Raw genomic sequence first — 18052 nt, 5'->3', positions numbered from 1 at the left:
GGTGATGTTTATATGAGCTCGGGAGGAGGTAGCGGTGCTGGAAACAGGCAGCCTGAGGGTTTATATTTTAACAGGACACTTTATGCGATCTGTAAATTAATTAGATAATCATATGTTCAGTCCTTAATGAACAGAATTCCAGCACAGTGATCCACTGCTGATCTGCTGCTATAAGGATTTGATATGATTTATAAGAATGCAGCCAACACCTTCTACTGGGAATTCTTCATATTACTGAGGTATGAGGCATTGAGCGTTTCATGCCTCACTAATGTTGCTGAGTTAAAGTAAAGCTTCACATTTGGAGCTGCTCCAACAGCAATACCCTAATATTATAAATGTATGGTTTTTACTGGAATTGTTTGCATTGAGCTAAAGGATCACTCTAATAACAGCCTGCAGGACTAAAGGAAATTTCAAGTTACCTATCATTGGCCTAAAAGGGGCTATCTGGATTGAACAATCTCTTTTTGTTAGAAGGGTTACCTGATAATAAACTGATCACCCTGAACTGATCAGCTGTAAATCCGTTGAGGATCTTGGCAACAAGTATTTTATTTCCCTACAGTGCCACCACAGGGGAAATGAAGCATTGCACAGTTTCCAACAGTGGGCTATCTATGTAATGTGTCCTACGGCTATTATTGAGTGAGAACATTGTGCAAACCTCGTCCTATTTTCACAGAACTACAGTTCCATCCAACTTCTTTGTATTTGAACCTCGCCCCATGGCTAAAGCGGCTCATAGACGTAAGGTAACTGTCAGCTGAATAATTGTTCATTTGACAGCTACAGCCCCGGGCCTGAGTCTTCTGATAACATGCATGTTTAGTGCTGCAGTATTCTCATGTATTTTTATTGGAGGGGGCAGGATAAGCTGCTGCCAGACACATGTGCTGCCACTTATCTCAGAGAAACTGTAGAATCAGACAAGTAGAAATATGGTGTTTATTTCCCCTGATGGAAGACTTCATATGACTGTGAGTCCTAGACCAGTCATAGACATTAGATAGATATATAGATAGATATGAGATAGATTAGATAGATAGATAGATACATAGATAGATAGATATGAGGGAGATACATAGATAGAGCACATAAGAAAATGGAGACAGCACACAGCAAACACCAATTTCACCTAAGCCGCTAAATATAAATAAATAGGCATTACTGCTAAACAATAGTACTTACAATAGGGTGGATCTTAGCGCACATTTTGATCAAATTGTGTGAGCCCACCTGCCACGACAAGGCGACCTCTATGAGGTAGGTACCTACGCTGCACATACACCCAGAACTGGGGCTAAGCCTACATATACTTGGGGATGGTAGGAACCAGCATTAAACTGATTAAAATCCCCCAGGGCAGAATGGGGGGAGTGCAAGATCAAAAATAGAGGCAGTCCCTAACCCCACATATATGAATCACATAAACAACACAAAAATTTCAAACCGCACATTACAACAAAATTAAACAAAACCTGTATACAGGTGCAAGAATGCCTGTGACTGCAAATTTATACAGCACACAAGAAAATGGCGACAGCACACTGCAAACACCAATGTCACTTAAGCCGCTAATATGCATTACTGCTAAATCTGCTTACAACAGGGAGGTTCTTAGCGCACATTTTGATCACATAAACAACACAAGAACCTCCCTATTGTCAGTAGATTTAGCAGTAATGCATATATATTTACATTTAGTGGCTTAGGTGACATTAGTGTTCGCAGTGTGCTGTCGCCATTTTCTTGTGTGCTGTATAAATTTGCAGTTACAGGCGTTCTTGCACCTGTATACACGTTTTTTTTTTTTCATTTTGTTGAAATGGGCTGTTCAAATTTTTGTGTTGTTTATGTGATTTATATATGTGGGGTTAGTGACTGCCTCCATTTTTGATCTTGCACTCCCCCCATTCTGCCATGGGTGATTTTAATTAGTTTAATGCTGGATCCTACCATCCCCAAGTATATGTAGGCTTAGTCCCAGTTCTGGATGTATGTGCAGCATAGGTTCCCACGTTATAGACGCCGCCTTGTCGTGGCAGGTGGGCTCACACAATTTGATCAAAATGTGCGGTAAGAACCTCTCTATCATAAGTAGATTTAGCGGTAATGTATATTTATATTTAGTGGCTTAGGTGACATTAGTGTTCGCAGTGTGCTGTCACCATTTTCTTGTGTGCTGTATAAATTTGCAGTCACAGGCGTTCTTGCACCTGTATACACGTTTTGTTTCATTTTGATGGAGTGTGCTGTTCAAATGTTTGTGTTGGATAGATAGATAGATAGATAGATAGATAGATAGATAGATAGATAGATAGATAGATAGATAGATAGATAGATATGAGATAGATAGATAGATAGATAGATAGATAGATAGATAGATAGATAGATAGATAGATAGATAGATAGATAGATAGATAGATATGAGATAGATAGATAGATAGATAGATAGATAGATAGATAGATAGATGATAGATAGATAGATAGATAGATAGATAGATAGATAGATAGATAGATAGATAGATAGATAGATAGATAGATATTAGATAGATAGATAGATAGATAGATAGATAGATAGATAGATAGATAGATAGATAGATAGATAGATCTCAGGATCTTTTGGGTACAATGTAATGTCTACGGCTAAAAAAAAGTTCAAAGTTCATAGTATTAGACCAAAACTGGTAGCTGAGCAGCTTTGTTAAGTTAATTAAAGGGTAAGCACACAGATGTATTGTTCACGACTGAGTGTCTTAATTATCATTGAAGTCAATGGCTGCATACACTGGTTCATTATGTAGGGTAAATCATCAGCATAAATAAACGCATAATGCAAATCAACACAAAATAAAATGCAAGACATGACAAAGAAAAAAAAAAGCTCTCACAATTTTGTACTGTAGAGAGCAGCAGACCCCTCACACAGACCGTCTTTCAGTTTTGCATTTGCATGTTATTATAGAGACCCAGCGTCATGAGTTTCAATAGGCTCTCTGCCGCTAGTCATCATCTTCATTCTTCATCTCTTCTATTGTAAAAAAAAATTTAAATGTCTCTAGGAAAGCTGAGCGACAACCATTATAGCTGCTATTACAGATTCAACAAGGGTTGTCACCCAGCCTTCCTAGACCACAGAATGGGAGAAAAGTCCCACTCAGCTTGGGAGGAAAGCAATATGGGATCACTACACAAGGGTTATGCACAGCTTTCCCAGAGTACCAGCTGGTAAATCTACCTACTTGTGCAATAATATGAGAATGAGGGATGCATCCGAGGCAGATTTACCATCTGGGACCCTGGGAAAGCTGTGTGATGACCTTATGTAGTGATGCCACATTGGTTTTTCTCCCAAGCTGAGTGGATATTTTATAAGCTGTCATAAAAAGACTAATGTTGAAACCAGTGCTACAAGTGGACAGGAGTGGCTATCAGTAGGGACGTAGCTTTAAGGGGGGGCTGGCAAAGCATGGCGGCGCCAACAAGCCACTCTGCCTTGGCCAGTGTATTTGGAAACAGGACTAGGGCAGTGAACTCAGTCTTTTGCCCTGTGATGGAAAATCTAGCTACAACTTTGTCGATATTTTGAGGCAGCATCAGCCAATTCTGTGTGCGAAAGAGTCCTTCAAGTGGAAGCATTGATCATCTCTTGGTTTGCAAATAGAATATGCTGCATTTAAAGCTGTTATCAGAATCTGCCCTTTTACATTTATGACACTTTAAACTGGCCACAAACAGTAGATGGCTGTCAGCCAAAAAACAATCTTCCTAGACCACCCCATAAACACGCATGCTTGGTGGCTTATTTTCCAAAGGATCATGCATGTTGAAATCCAACATGCCCACCCTTCTTCTTCCCCCACATCTGCCATGATCCTGCATTAGATGATAGGCCAATCACACCAAAATTGTCGACTCAGCTGACTTTGATCTAATGTATATGGCCACCTTTACTTATGACCTAATAATCCTGAAGTAGGTTTCCGTTTGCATCACCATTGATTTCAATGGTGATGGATTCGGTGAAAATGGTTTCCGTTTGTCACCGTTGTGTAAGGGTTCCGTCGTTTTGATGGCATTAATACGGTAGTCGACTGCACTATTCATTCCGTCAAAACAACAGAACCCTTACACAACGGTGACAGTTTGGATTCCGTTCATGGGTTCCCCTGACGGATATCTCTGATGGAACCCATGAACGGAGTTCCGAATCAGATGTGAACGAAGCCTTATATGGTCACCATGTAATATACTACATTCGGGGGAAATGTCTGGCAGGACGGACCGTTCTCCTGGCAAAATCAGCAATGTAAAACTGTATAAAGGGTTTGTCTGAGATGAGAAAAGTAACTTGCAAAGTGCTGAGCAATAGGTTGTCATGTAAACCCCTCTACCATGTATGTCAACCATTCAGCAGAGCCGAGATGAATGACATTCTTACTTCATCCCTGAAGAACCAGGAATAGTCCTGTTTATAAGGAGTCAGGGTGGTGGCAGTCATTACCCTGGCCCCATGATTATCTCTCTGATGCAGTTAAAGGGATTTTACACTGGGCAATTATCGGACAGACGAGCGCTCATAGAAATGTAAACAGGGCAGCGATCAGCAAATGAACGAGCTAATGCTCGTTTATCTGCTGGTCGTACAGTTTTAAAAAAAGTACGATATTTTCGTTGTCGGCAGCACATATCCCTGTGTAAAGAGGGAGACGCAACGCCGATATAATAATAATGTATGGGGACGAGCTATCGGAGTAACCGCTCGTCCCCATCCATAGCAGGAGCAGACGACCACCGATCAACGAGCTGTCTCGTTGATCGGCGCTCGCTGCAACGGCCAAAATCGTCCGGTGTAATAGGGGCTTTACACAGAGAAAATCCATCATTAATATGTCATTCCACAGATTTGGACTGGTCCTAGCGTAATGGTCTAGTAAACTAAAGAAGGGTCAACTAACGTGACTGCCATTTTTGTAGTCCAGAAAGGTTGGCACCAAAGGAAAAGACAGATCCCCTAGCCCAGTTGGAAGACCCAATCCAGCTAGGAGGTGTTAGGTTTAAGACTCTGCTTAAATGCATCTGAAACGTCACCATAAAAAAACAAAAACATTTCATCAGTGACTTTTTTTTTAACCTCTCCTAAAGCTGAATGTATACACGGATGATATTTTATAAATCTGTATAGGTCTAATGGCTCTTAATCTGGGCCGCAACACTGCGCTTAGTCTCCTACATGCTTCCACGCTGCGGACATAGCCATTAAACTATCACACAGCCGGTGGTAGATATTTGTAGACAGGGGCCTATAAAAATAAGCCTGAGTACAATTAGCTGGTAAATCACACCATCGCCCAGCAGCCGCAGACCTCTGCGAAAAAAAAACAAGTGGTTAGAATTTGTGGGCACACTGGATTTTATTTACCCACCTAAATGACTACCACTTGTATTTACCTTCTATTAAGATCCCAAATGACCTTTTTTTTCCTCCCTCAGAACATTACGTTTATTCCAGGGAGGGAAATGTATAATTTCTAGACATCTTCAGGGAATTCAAGTTATTTCCCAATAAAAATAGATATTTTGGGATATTTTTGCCCACATAAAATAGGATCTGTGTTCGGAAATATCTATATTTCCAGTCCTAGGTTTGGTTTTGAAGTCGTGTTGACCACTGTATTTTATTTTTGGTAGTCCAGCCTTTACCCCCCCCCCCCCCTTGGAAATAAAGAAGTGACTAAAGAAGTGTGTGAAGGAAACAGAGGCTTTTGGCTGGCTGCAGTCACTGGAGGAGGAGGGGGAAGGATTTGAAAGGGGTTTGTTCTGAGTTGCTGAGCTTAGATCACATCTGTTCCTGCCGCCTGTGATGGGATTAAATTACTGCACATTCTGAGTGAATGAGGCTCTTTAGACAGGGAGTCCTCAGTCACTGCACCTCTGTCCTGCCCGTTCCCTGCTTTCCCTTCCCTTACTCCAGGGCTGTGCATTCATTACCACTCCAGAGCTCCTGTGACTATCAGGCAAGGATCATGTGCAATCACCCACTCTGATTGTGGATTTTACTCTCATTGATAAAACAGAGAGTAGTGCCTACTGTTGCCTGGGCACAGACTCATCTGGATCATGGCACAGTAGACTTTGCAATCTTTTGCTGAACACTTGGTGGATCTATTAGGAGTTCCAGGGCTATTATTGAACACTCAAATCTAAACCTCTTAGACTCATCAGGGTTACTGTGATCTAATCTGACCCTCTGTCTCCTCCAGGATGCCAGCTGCAGCTGGGGATGGCATCAGTGAGTCGCCCCAAAGGTTCCTGCATGGGGAGAAGCCCCCAGTACAAATTGATGAGTCCTTCCTGCCAGCCTGTGTGAGCAACGTGTCCCGGGAGACCCTGCGCAACTTCCAGCACACCAAGAGAGTGGGCAACTACCTGATCGGAAGGAAGCTCGGTGAGGGCTCATTTGCCAAAGTCAGAGAAGGACTTCATGTGGTCACTGGAGAGAGGGTAAGTGAGACCCTGCAGTGTTGTCCAAGTGCATTGCGTGGGGGAGGGGTAAATTAATATTGTTATTTTTAATATCAAATATAATATACAGTGTATCATATTGTTACAATTCATAGGGCCCATTATATAACATCCCGCATTTATTGTATATGTCATATATACATTTCATATATATATATATCTGCTAAACTTTAGTTTATATGTAGCAAAGTTAAACTTATACAATGTATTAATAACATATATACAGACGCAATATGTACATGCATTATGTTACAATGTATGTATATTACACTGATTGTAGCTATATTGCAATTGTATGTCTTGTAAAAGTGAAGTTACTAGAAACTTTTTAGTGTAATATACAATGTATAGCCCCCTGCTCAATTGTTATTATTCTTATGATTTAGACACTCAATTGAAAATCAATTAATTTTAATAATCCAAAAAGTTGCTCGGATTCCTTTGACTTGGAAATATTGTTTCATTTGTCCTTTTTTTATTATTTATTGACCTATTGCTATTATCTTTACTACATGAGGGGGCATTTTTTATCAAAGCAACAGTACAGGACTGAACACTGTAGTTATCAAGCTCCCCCCCACCCCCAAACACACACGCTTTTTCTACAGTCACTGTGTAACTTATTTGTAAAAAAAAACAACAAAAACTCAAAGCCTCCACACTTCAGAATGAAAAAGTGGCATTGACCTGTGCCAGGCACAACCTAGCATGGCTTACTAGCTGCGCCACTATATTACCCAATCCGCGTGGATGAATAGGGTGCTCGCTACACCAACGTTACATATTGCCGTACCATTTGATGATATACCAGTATTAAGAAATATGACCCAGTGTGATGCAAAAAGGGGTGAGACGGTAACACAAGTAGAATGATGTCAATGGATAAGCAATTTCAGATTAGACACAGTAGGATCTGTCAATCTATAGGAAGATATGGGAGGTGAATAGAGTTTAAAACCTGCAAATTCTTTTCTTGTCACTAAATTCTGTGAAGAGTCAAACGCTGTTCTAAGTATTCCTGCCAATCAAGGTTAAACAAGTAGTGCAATGTAGACGACCAAACACATCAGGAGGTTACTGTATTTACTTCCCTAATGATTCCTCGTTGGGCTCAGGATTTAACCTATGTTTGGTGCCTGTTTATTGAAATAATAGGGAAGTTGAAATTGGGGAGAAGGGGGAGATGATACCACCCAGAATGGGGTGACCAGATTGACCATGTTTTATAAGGTGCATTTGAAAGGCAAAAGTCGTACTGAATAAATTTCATTAAGCATGATAATATATGTTATATATTGTCTATTGATATGGTTTCATCATATTCCGCAACACTGTATATATAGTCCTTGTCCACATGGATTCCCTATGACCCTGTTCAGCGCTGGTCACTATTACTGTCACTCAGATTTTTCTCTGAATCATTCTCCCTCAGGGGGCAGTTTCATGAAAAGCAAAATTAGTGTAGACTTTACTGTAGCGTGACTGTGCATTATTGGTCAACCCTCCACCAAGAATGGTGATTGGTACCCCTCTTCTCAGCATCAGTCCCCTGGTTAAATCCCAACAATCACAGTGCTATGCCATGTACAGTGGCTATGCCAATAAGGGATTAACTGGAAAACTATTTGCCAATGTAGGAGGGATGCAAAAAAAGTAAGCAATTTTTTTACCTCACAGATCGAGGTCGTTCTGGCGCTGCCGCTCCGTACCTCCCTGGCGCTGTTTATTGACATAGCTGCCGTGGTGACGTGCCCGTTTACCCACATGATTGCTGCAGCCAAGCACTGGCCTCTGCGATCCTCTGCTGTATACCCACTGAGACCAGTGCTTGGCTACAGCGATCATGTGGGTATACAAGCACAACATTGCTGCTGCTATGTCAATACACAGCGGCGGGGAGAAACGGAAGCAGCGGCGCTGGAACGACGAGGATCTGTGAGTTGAGCAATGGCTCTTTTTTTTTTTTTTTTTTGCATCTCTCCCACCGTGGCCAATTTTCAATATAACTCGGGGAAACCCTTCAAGACATTAGTTAATTGTTGGATGACCAGTGGAGATCTAAACATGGACAGATAAATTGACAGATATCTTTACATAGAATATATGCTGCCATTCTCCTCACTAAACTCTCCCCTCTTCAATCTATCCTGTATGCAGCAGCCAGGCTCATCTTTCTGACCAACCGGTACACCAATGTCTCTTCCCCGTGCCAGTCACTTCACTGGTTGCCCATTCTCCTTAGAATAAAATTTAAAATTATTACTCCCACCCACAAAGCCCTCCCCAGTGCTGCACCACCTTACATCTCCTCCCTCATCTCTGTCTACCACCCTACTCACGCTTCTGCAAATGACCTTAGATTAACATCCACCATAATCCGAACCTCCCACTCCCGTCTCCAAAATTATTCTCGTGCTGCACCGTCCTCTGGAATGCGCTACCCCAGATAATCAGATCAATTCCCAACATCCACAGCTTTAAGCATGCCCAGAAAACACATCTTTTTAGACAGGGCTATAACATTCACTACTCTGACTACTTTTCTTGGCCCCTCTATTACATTAGTCGTTAGAACCGGACCCCTTTATTCCACCACACTCCTTGCACCCTAATGTACTTCATGTGTGTCATACACGGATACTGGCTGATGACCGGCTCATGCAGCTTTATATGTACCACCCCATATGTATAAAAGATGGCCGGACCATTGTACTGAACACACACTTTTGTTAGCGCTATATAAATGAAGAATATTATTATTATTTTTCTCCCTTCCAATTGACAAAAACAGGTGATACTGGATTGGAAAACCTAATCTGTCTGATTGATTTGCATCAAGCTCGGGAATGCTAGTCGGCCGGCTTTCCTCTATGGGCAGCTTTAGGTGGTCCCATTCTGAGAGGAAATGCCTCCAGCTGTTTCTGTTAGGCACACGGTAATAGCATATCATGTGGGACCTTTTACACTGCACACCTGGTTTAACAAAAGATGTTAAAACAATGTCCCAGTGCAAGCGTATAATTAAATAGCCGAGTAAAAAAACATCATGCACAACGCTTCTACAGACTCTAGCAAATTTTTGATATTATGTTCCCCTCCCCCATTGTATGCGTCCCACCCATCATTTGCATCCATTACGAGTTTGGTGCGGCAGTTGAAGATTTTATTGTGACAACATCAGTACAATTTAAAGAACTTATCCTTTGTTAACTTTACATTGTACCTTTGGAAATAGCATTACCAGTAATTTCCTAGTTTAATTTTATTACTTAAATTTCTAACTTTATCAGCAGATACAGGGGAAAAAAGGGTGGGAAATTATCATTGACCTTGGCTGCCCTTCCTGGCTCTGTCATGCCACCTGTATTCTGTCAATGGAGAGAACAGAGAAGTTGTCATGATGGAATCAACACATTATAACAGCTATTCTTCTCTCTCCATTGACTGAATACAGGTACAAAAAGTGACAACTAACTCTATTCTGCCTATGGCACCGGGAGGGTATCTACTGGGAATTTAATTTCTCTGCAGCTGCTTTCCCCAATTGCCCGAATTACAGCTTAGAAACAGTTGCGTCATTATGCAGGGCATCAGGATCATGGGCATTGTGTCTTTTGCCCAGTGCCCCTGGTATCCTGGGTCAGCAATTGCCGCCTTCAATTGTATCACATGTATTATTGAAATGATAGAAAAACTTGTCAGAAAATAAAAATATGGCCTCAGACTGCTTTGATGCAGAATTAAACACAATTATCTGCGCCGATACTAAGACATTTCCCACCACCAACACTTTTTACACATGACGCCATAAAAAAATCAGGTAACACAAACCTTCCCCTCGCTATCATTACAATTTAAAGAAAAAGAATGAGTGTTAGCGATAGCTGTTATCGCAGCTCAAGTTTCTGACCTCAGGGGAATTTTTGGGATCACTGGGAGGCTGCAGACTCAGGTTAGAAAGGTTTCGTGCTGCTCTAGGTTCTTGGTTTTCTTGTAAGTTCTTTCTGTTGTTTTTGTGACTTTAATCCTATGAATAATCCTGTGGCGTACATCAGGGCAGGTTTGTGGTATGGGATGTATAGTGGAACACTAATTGTAATCAGAAGAGTGGGCGGCTTAAAAAGATCTCCAGCAAGATATACCTATCTGAGCCCAAAACATGTTCTAATATAATTATTGATATAATTTGGTCCTTGAGTTGAAAGATGTGTGAGGACTGTCCAGGGGTTTGGCAGAAAAGTCCTTTCAGTGACGTGATACATGTCCACAGTACCCATTATGTATACAAACAATTTGACTCCAACAACCTGTGACCCCCAAGATCACTTTTAGGCTTCATACACATTTTTATGGGTCCATAATGTGCCACCATGTGCTTCTGATATTACGTGTGTTCCAATGAATGCTGTATACAGAATTATCTTTTTAGGGGAGAATACTGTGTCCCACGTAAATCCCACCTGGTGGCACATGAAGTGCCTATTGGTCTGTGTTGTGGATCTGTAGTGCAGTCTGTGCACCACAGTACAGTATTACCGTGGACGTGAACCCTAACGTATGTCTTATAGATGTTACATGTTCATTTCATGGTGTTATTGGGATAATTTAAGTAACGTCCTATCATAGGACATTGATAACCGCATTAACTCTTCTGACCTGTAATGCGCTACCAACACCATTGGGGTCCAATATATTGAATATAAATTTTCCATTGCGAACAAATCTCTGTGTGCAATATTGATCAAATCTGATTGTTATAAGCCCTTGAAATTCTCATCATGCAAAAGCTTATTCTTGCCCAATTGTCAGATCAGCCAAAAAATAACTCAGCCGGTTTGCTGAGTTGTTTAGTACTGCCAACCTCCACACACAATAATTGTGGCAATATAAGGTACCAGCTGAATGTAGCTCCATGATTGGTTTTGTTTTCTTCATACCGTAACCGACTGCATTTGTACATTCAGACGATGACCATAAATTCCACTTATCTACTTGTGCATGTTGTCAAAAGTGACACCAAATTGAACAATTTCTTGTTAGTCACTGGTCCGGTCAAGAGGTTCGATCACATGTTAACTAACCATATCAAAATATAACACACCCAATATGTTCTGTGTGTTCCTGTGTTGCTATATGGCAACCTCAGGGGTGCAGCTATAGGGGGGTGCAGAGGTAGCAGTTGCACCCGTGCCTGGTGCCTGTGGGTGCTTCTACCACATTAAATGCCACATGGTTGGTGGGGAGTCCTGTTACATTTTTTTCATAGGGGCATTGAGCTTGAAGTTCCTTTGGGCAGCCTAATGTTAATCATTTTCTGGATAGCTTTTTGGATATTAATGAGAAAGTGAACAGCCTATGTACTGGCAAAAGTGTAATCATGTACTTCCTATGGCTCTATTGTTTATTGGCTGATCTATTGAACGCTTCTTAGTGTGTGCAAATTTTCTTCCATTAGAAGATCAAAGAGAAGGTGACATTTATAGGGGTTGTCAACTTTTGGACAAATGCCCTTTTAGACTGTTAACCTAATAAAGGATTCGTCCGAATGTCACATCCTAATAAGACTATTGATCTATGGGATTTAATCCACCGGAAAAGCCCACCTTGGCCAAGCTGTTATGATGTGAAGGTTGTTTTGAGTTCCCCTCAATAAACAGATAATCCAATTTTACTGATACCTATTATAGAACCGAGAATCGTGCGCTAATAAGAAAAGGCAATATATAGTATTTGCTTACCCCCGAGAGATCCCGCATTTATAAGCTTTTATCCATTATTTTACAAGATTCATTTTTACGCTCCCTTATGTAAAGCTGTGTCCTGTGAGCATCCTATGGCCAGGTTCCAACACGTCTCTCTCAAGCCCAAATGCCTTTAAACCTTTCAGCCCTTATTATTTGTTGAAGTATTACAGATTCTCTGGCAGCCGCACTTCACCTTGCCAGTAATCCTGCACCTGGGAAGACTTAAATTTGGTGTATACTGCAGTCGGCCCATTATTTCCTTAGAAGAAACCCAGGATAATGCTTTAATATGGGTCACAAGTTCAAGAACATATATGATGAAGAGCAAAACTTAATTATCACCCTGTTAACATGTCAAAGGAACGTGGTCATATAAAGATATGGAACTGTACTGTGTTTGGCCAGCCTTTTCTTTTCTATTCTTGTATGGAATTTTCCATTTTTTAAGTTGTCCATAGATGCTCCGATAATTTGGCCATACGGGTGCTTGTATTGGTGATTGGTGGTTATATGTTGACTAAATTATAATTTTAATATGTCAGAAGTCATTATCACTATTACTATAGTGTTTAACCACAATCGCCTGAGAACTTTCCCTATGGGGCAATGGAGATATTCTATTGTTGGCTTTTACATGGAAGAAGGATTTCCACCATAGCAAAAATATCTGTTCAAACATTCTGGTGGAAAGTCATTGTATCTATATCCTTCTTTACCCATTGCCAAAACATAATTTGTCATAACGAGACCCTTAAATAATAATCGAAACTTCTCCATGACTCCATTTTGGCTCCATGACTCAGGCCTTCTAGGCTCCATGATTTAGGTCTTTTGGCTCCTTATATAGTCTAAAGTGCAGATTCAGACCTCCAGACCTCCTTCCAAGTAGTATGAGAAAGATTTTTGTCTTCTCAAAAACTCATTGACATGTCGAGTAAGGCCGATTCCCCATGGTCAGAATATGGATGCATTTTAACGTCTGTATTATTGACTCAACACCTGGACCCCGTGTAGTACTACTGAATCAAACTAAGATCACCATAGGGTTCAATGGCGATCTAAGTTTGGTTCACCCAAGCCATAGGGGGTTCAGATCCAGCGCTCGTAATTCAGACTTTAAAATGTGGCCGTATTATGGGTTTCTAATACCACCCTAAAGCAAATGACTCACACATCACACGAATGATGTGAGAGGTGGGACATTTGGATATAGTGCCAAAATCGTCAGGTGATATGAATCTCCATAGGTCCACCTTTACCCTCAGCAGGAGTCTTGGTGAGGCACTCTTCATTTATCCGGCTATGACATATTCTGTTTAACATGGCGTCTTCGTGTCCGTCTTTGCCAGTCATATTAGGAACCAATTTATTCTGTTTGACAATTTGACCTCACACGATCCTGAACTTTCTTTCATGATCACAAAATATTTTGTCCTATTCTCCTCATTTCAATGTTCCTTTTTAAATCCCACGTGAACCGAATCTTTGTTGAAGTCTCTCCTAAGCATTTTTTTCTTTTTAATGGTTTCTATAAATAGTCACCTGATACTTGAATTTCATTGGATGATTAAGAATAGACTCCGACCTGGGAATTTTACATTCTTCTGTAAAGGCCGCATTATCTATTAACTGTTTGTTCTTGACAATATGTCTCATACCGATCATCAAAGATGTAGAGCGTCTTGTCCTATCATGAAAGAGAAGACGTTCAATAAGACTTGACATCTTTTATATTCTCCCCTGAATTCTCAGAATGTAAAGTGGGATGCGTCCGCAGTGCAGATAATACTGAGAGAATATTCTATTTGATTTTCTGCTAAATATAAATGTTCTATGCTTCTGTCTATGAGTGTTACATTGTTCCTTCTGGCAAGAGATACTCAAGGTTGATGGCAACCTCGGTGTCACAGTCTTGCGTGTTTCTTAAAGGAGACATTTGAACGTACTGTTTTGGCTAGTAAAATGTCATTCACTTGAGTGGAGATGAGCTCTAAAACCAAACAAAGTCAATGGATTAGAATGGAAAAAAACAGACTCACGCAAAGATTCAGTTTACTGTCCTAGCCCTATGTCTAAATACCCTGGCAACCAGTCAGACACATAAGCTGAAACTCCTGGGCTCCAATGCAAATCTGCAACACCCCCCCCCCCGTAACATGTACCATTTATAATGTCTTCTTATGTGGCAGAGGGGCTTTTGGGGCCTACACCCCTATAGCCTTACCCATGCACACAACGCTCAGGCAACATGCTCTGCCAGCCCTATATATGCAGATATAGTTTGCTAGGATGGAGAAGGAAAAAACTGAGAACGGCCCTTATGAAATTTCCAGCCACTATGTTGTACATCTGATAGGCCCTCATAGAGGTAATGCTGTGACCTTAAACATAGTTGCGTGCATATTTAGACATGTACATGTATGCAAAATCGGCCTTTATGAGCTGCCAAAATATGCTCCCCAGACCACTCTGGTTATGTTAAATACTTAGCATTTTTCTGCAACATTTATCGAAAATAACCTCTATAAACAAACTAAGGGCCAAGATTTGCACCGTGTGTAAGACCCGCATTGTGTGATACTAATAGCATTCACGGCTGTACACCGGGAGCAATACAGAGTTAAAATTTGTCTTCTTTTCCACGTTGGACGGGTGGCAGTTTATTCCGCACACTGTGGAAGATATTTGTGGGTTGAAATACTATTTATGAGATGATGGCCTGTAAATGCTAGTGACAAGTCGGAGATATAAGGCCTCATGTGCCTCCTGCTTCTCAGAGGTCTCCTGATTTGTTGTCTCAGTTCTCCTTCAGCTGCCTTAGCTGTGAACACTTGTAGGACAAATAATGACCCTATGTTGGAATTTAATGAATGCGGTGGAAGGGCCTGATGTTATGTAACAGTCCAACTCTAGAATGCTCTGCTAGCACTTGGCTTGAGGTCCTGTTAGGTGACACTTTACATATACACCTGGAAATGAGTAATCCGGTTATGTAACACGAAGTAGGTAACCAGCGTAAGAGAAGATTTATATATAAGCCTTTGATGAATCGCTTCCTCATCATCTTGTTCATGATTAATTCCATCATCCCCGACAGTCTGGCTATAACTTATATTTACTCAGGCCGGGCATGTACACATCTCCAGCGATCCCTTGGCAGATTCTTATTTTCCTACCAAAAAGAGATTGAAAAAACACGTTTTTTACCACAAACTCAAACATTGATTCAAGGATATATGATTTCAAAATGTGGAAACATTGAATTTGACTTTCTGTCTTGGAAGATCTTATTAGTTAGCCCTTTTATTAAGTTATTGGATTTATATTCTTGTCATTTACAGCTTTATAAACTAAACATTAAGGGACTGTGTAAAGTTGTAAGAACACTACAGTCCACACCGTCCCAGTCTTCTATGGCGGATAAATTGGACTATAGATTATAGACATACAACTACATGTGACATGTCGATGAACTTTAGGCTACTGTCGCATCTAAAGCGTTTGTATGATATTAGAAAAACATGGGCAGGCAGAGGTGGGACAAGATCAAGCAAGAATGCACCCCCCATCTCCTGCCCCTGTAATTCAACTCGAAAGATGGACAATGGTTCACCAAGAAAAATGCACTTTTGCTGAACATGCATTTTATGCCTGTATCATATAGCATTATCGGTCACTCAAGCACAATGTCCAGTTGGCTGTACAAAGAAATTTTAGGGCAGAAAGTAGTTGTTTTTTCCTCTTAATACATACATTGCGCTCTTTTCTAATGGTGCCCTAGACGGCAGCTTACTCGTCTATACCTTGTCCTGGCCCTGATGGATGGACACTAAGCAAGGACATGTAGAGGGAGCCCTTGCAGCTATTTAAGGGGCTATGAAAATAGTGTCCCTGTGGTTGATCCCATTTTCCTTGGCACCATCTTATTAAAAAAACAGTGATGGTGGTGCACTCCCTCGGGTTTCGTGTCCTTCTGGGAAGGATTGGGGTGCAATAAATCTTGGACCTTCCTCTGCTTGGAATTGGTGTGTGGTTGTGTGAATCAGTAGGTCTCATTTGTTTTCTGCTACACACCACCCTCTTTTTTTACGTATACTACTGACATCAAGACCTTGAAGGAGAAGTTAGGGATTGTGATCAACCGTGTCCAAGACTTCAAATCTGGACTGTATGAAAGCAAGAACTATTTGTTCAGCACAAGGTCCCTTTATAAATAGTACACAAAGGAAATGTACATGCCTGACGTTTGGTTGCTCATTCTTATTAGAAAGCTTCATTTGTATGTACAATTAGAAGTCTATAAAGACAAGACGCCCACTCGCTTTGCTCTCTGCGCTCTGCTACTTAATGAGTGTTTATAATGCAGATTATTCAAAATTGGACCTTTTATAATGGATTTCTAAAAATAACCAAGTGATTATATGAGATTAATACATGGCTAAGAATACAGTTTTAATAACAGAAGCTCATTTATTCTGGAACCTTTTCCCAGTGCACTTTGTGTTTGTTTCTATCCGAAAAAAAAGAACCTTGCATGGCAATTCTTAGACCTTATAGACATTGAAACAACATTACTGAGCCTTTCTGTACCAGACACGCACAGGATTATTGAAGGCTCGAAAGTTACCAAATCCGGCAGCCGAGCAGGTTGTAGTGAAGTCAGGAATTAGACGTGTCTGCGTATTATTGTAGACACCTCATTTCCGTTTTGTCCACCCAGTGATTATATGCACTTGATCCAATATATCAAAAATATTGTTTGTGCCTGCCAAGGGTGGGTATATTATAGTGCCTACGGATTACATGCATTCCTATGACTAGCTGCCAATATGGCTTACTTCTATGTGCATAGGCAGTGAGTCCACTTTAAAGGCGATGTAAACTTCTAAAGGAATTTTTTTCATAAATGTATTTAATATTTAACAACTTTTGAATTGGATTTTATGTGTATCCGGTGTCTTGTGGTTAAAGCCAAATCCATCAGGTCAGCAGGACTGATGGTTTCGGTGAGCGCTGGTTCTGCGTTTCTCAATAATAGCTGGATAAAATAGGGCAAATACAAAATACACTGCACATGTGTTTGTTCATACCACCATACCCCTCAACTTGAGACAGGATGTACTGGTGCTACTTTGCTCCTTTGTAGGTGTGAGGGATTTTGTTGGGCAAAGGCGGACTCCCCCTTTGCGTTGTCCGAGGACATATGGTTACCACGTTTAAACCAACAATGACGAATATGACCAACTGAACTCAGGCTGCTGGTGTATATTTTTCAGCGAATATGATGCTACGAAATCCAACCCTCTACCTGTAGATGGCTTATCCAACGAGGTGGTTTGTATATAGATGGATAATGCTACTCTGGATAGGTTTTTCATGTTTTTGTAGGTCTTTAAGTAAGTAAAAAAAATTATATTTACCAAAATATTGTTACTTGCTTTTGTTCCATCTAGTTGGATGGATCTGTGGGATCTTTAAAGTTATATTAGGTTACTAATATTCTGTTTGGGCTCCAATATCAAAATCCACACCAACAAAAGTTGACATCATTTTTCTATTAGAATCCCTCCTTGCTATTTTAATCTGAAAAATACATTTCAATGTGTGAGGAAACCAGACTATTCCAAATTGCTAACAGAGGGAAATAACTCGGTAAACTCTTGGCGGTTTGTTTTTCTTTCGGATTGAGTTTCCCTCGTAGCTGAAACCCTCTCATTATTAGGGGCTATCAGGTTGCTGCTTTCCGTTCTATACAAAAGACAGATTTTTCAGGGACTGTA

The 18052-nt window shown here is 40.7% G+C and overlaps 1 protein-coding gene across 1 annotated transcript in view; it reads left to right on the top strand.

The window, feature by feature from the left end:
• HUNK (hormonally up-regulated Neu-associated kinase) overlaps nt 1-18052 on the top strand; it is a 77657-nt gene that overhangs the window by 16941 nt on the left and 42664 nt on the right. The window contains exon 2 of the mRNA XM_075854537.1: nt 6267-6507. Coding sequence (XP_075710652.1) covers nt 6267-6507 — 241 coding nt within the window. The remainder of the gene's footprint in view (nt 1-6266; nt 6508-18052) is intronic.

This window comes from Rhinoderma darwinii, chromosome 2, assembly GCF_050947455.1.
Source record: "Rhinoderma darwinii isolate aRhiDar2 chromosome 2, aRhiDar2.hap1, whole genome shotgun sequence".
NCBI classification, from domain to species: Eukaryota; Metazoa; Chordata; class Amphibia; order Anura; family Rhinodermatidae; genus Rhinoderma; species Rhinoderma darwinii.
Note: the sequence above shows the minus strand (reverse complement) of the source record. Positions and strands in the feature narration are given on the sequence as shown.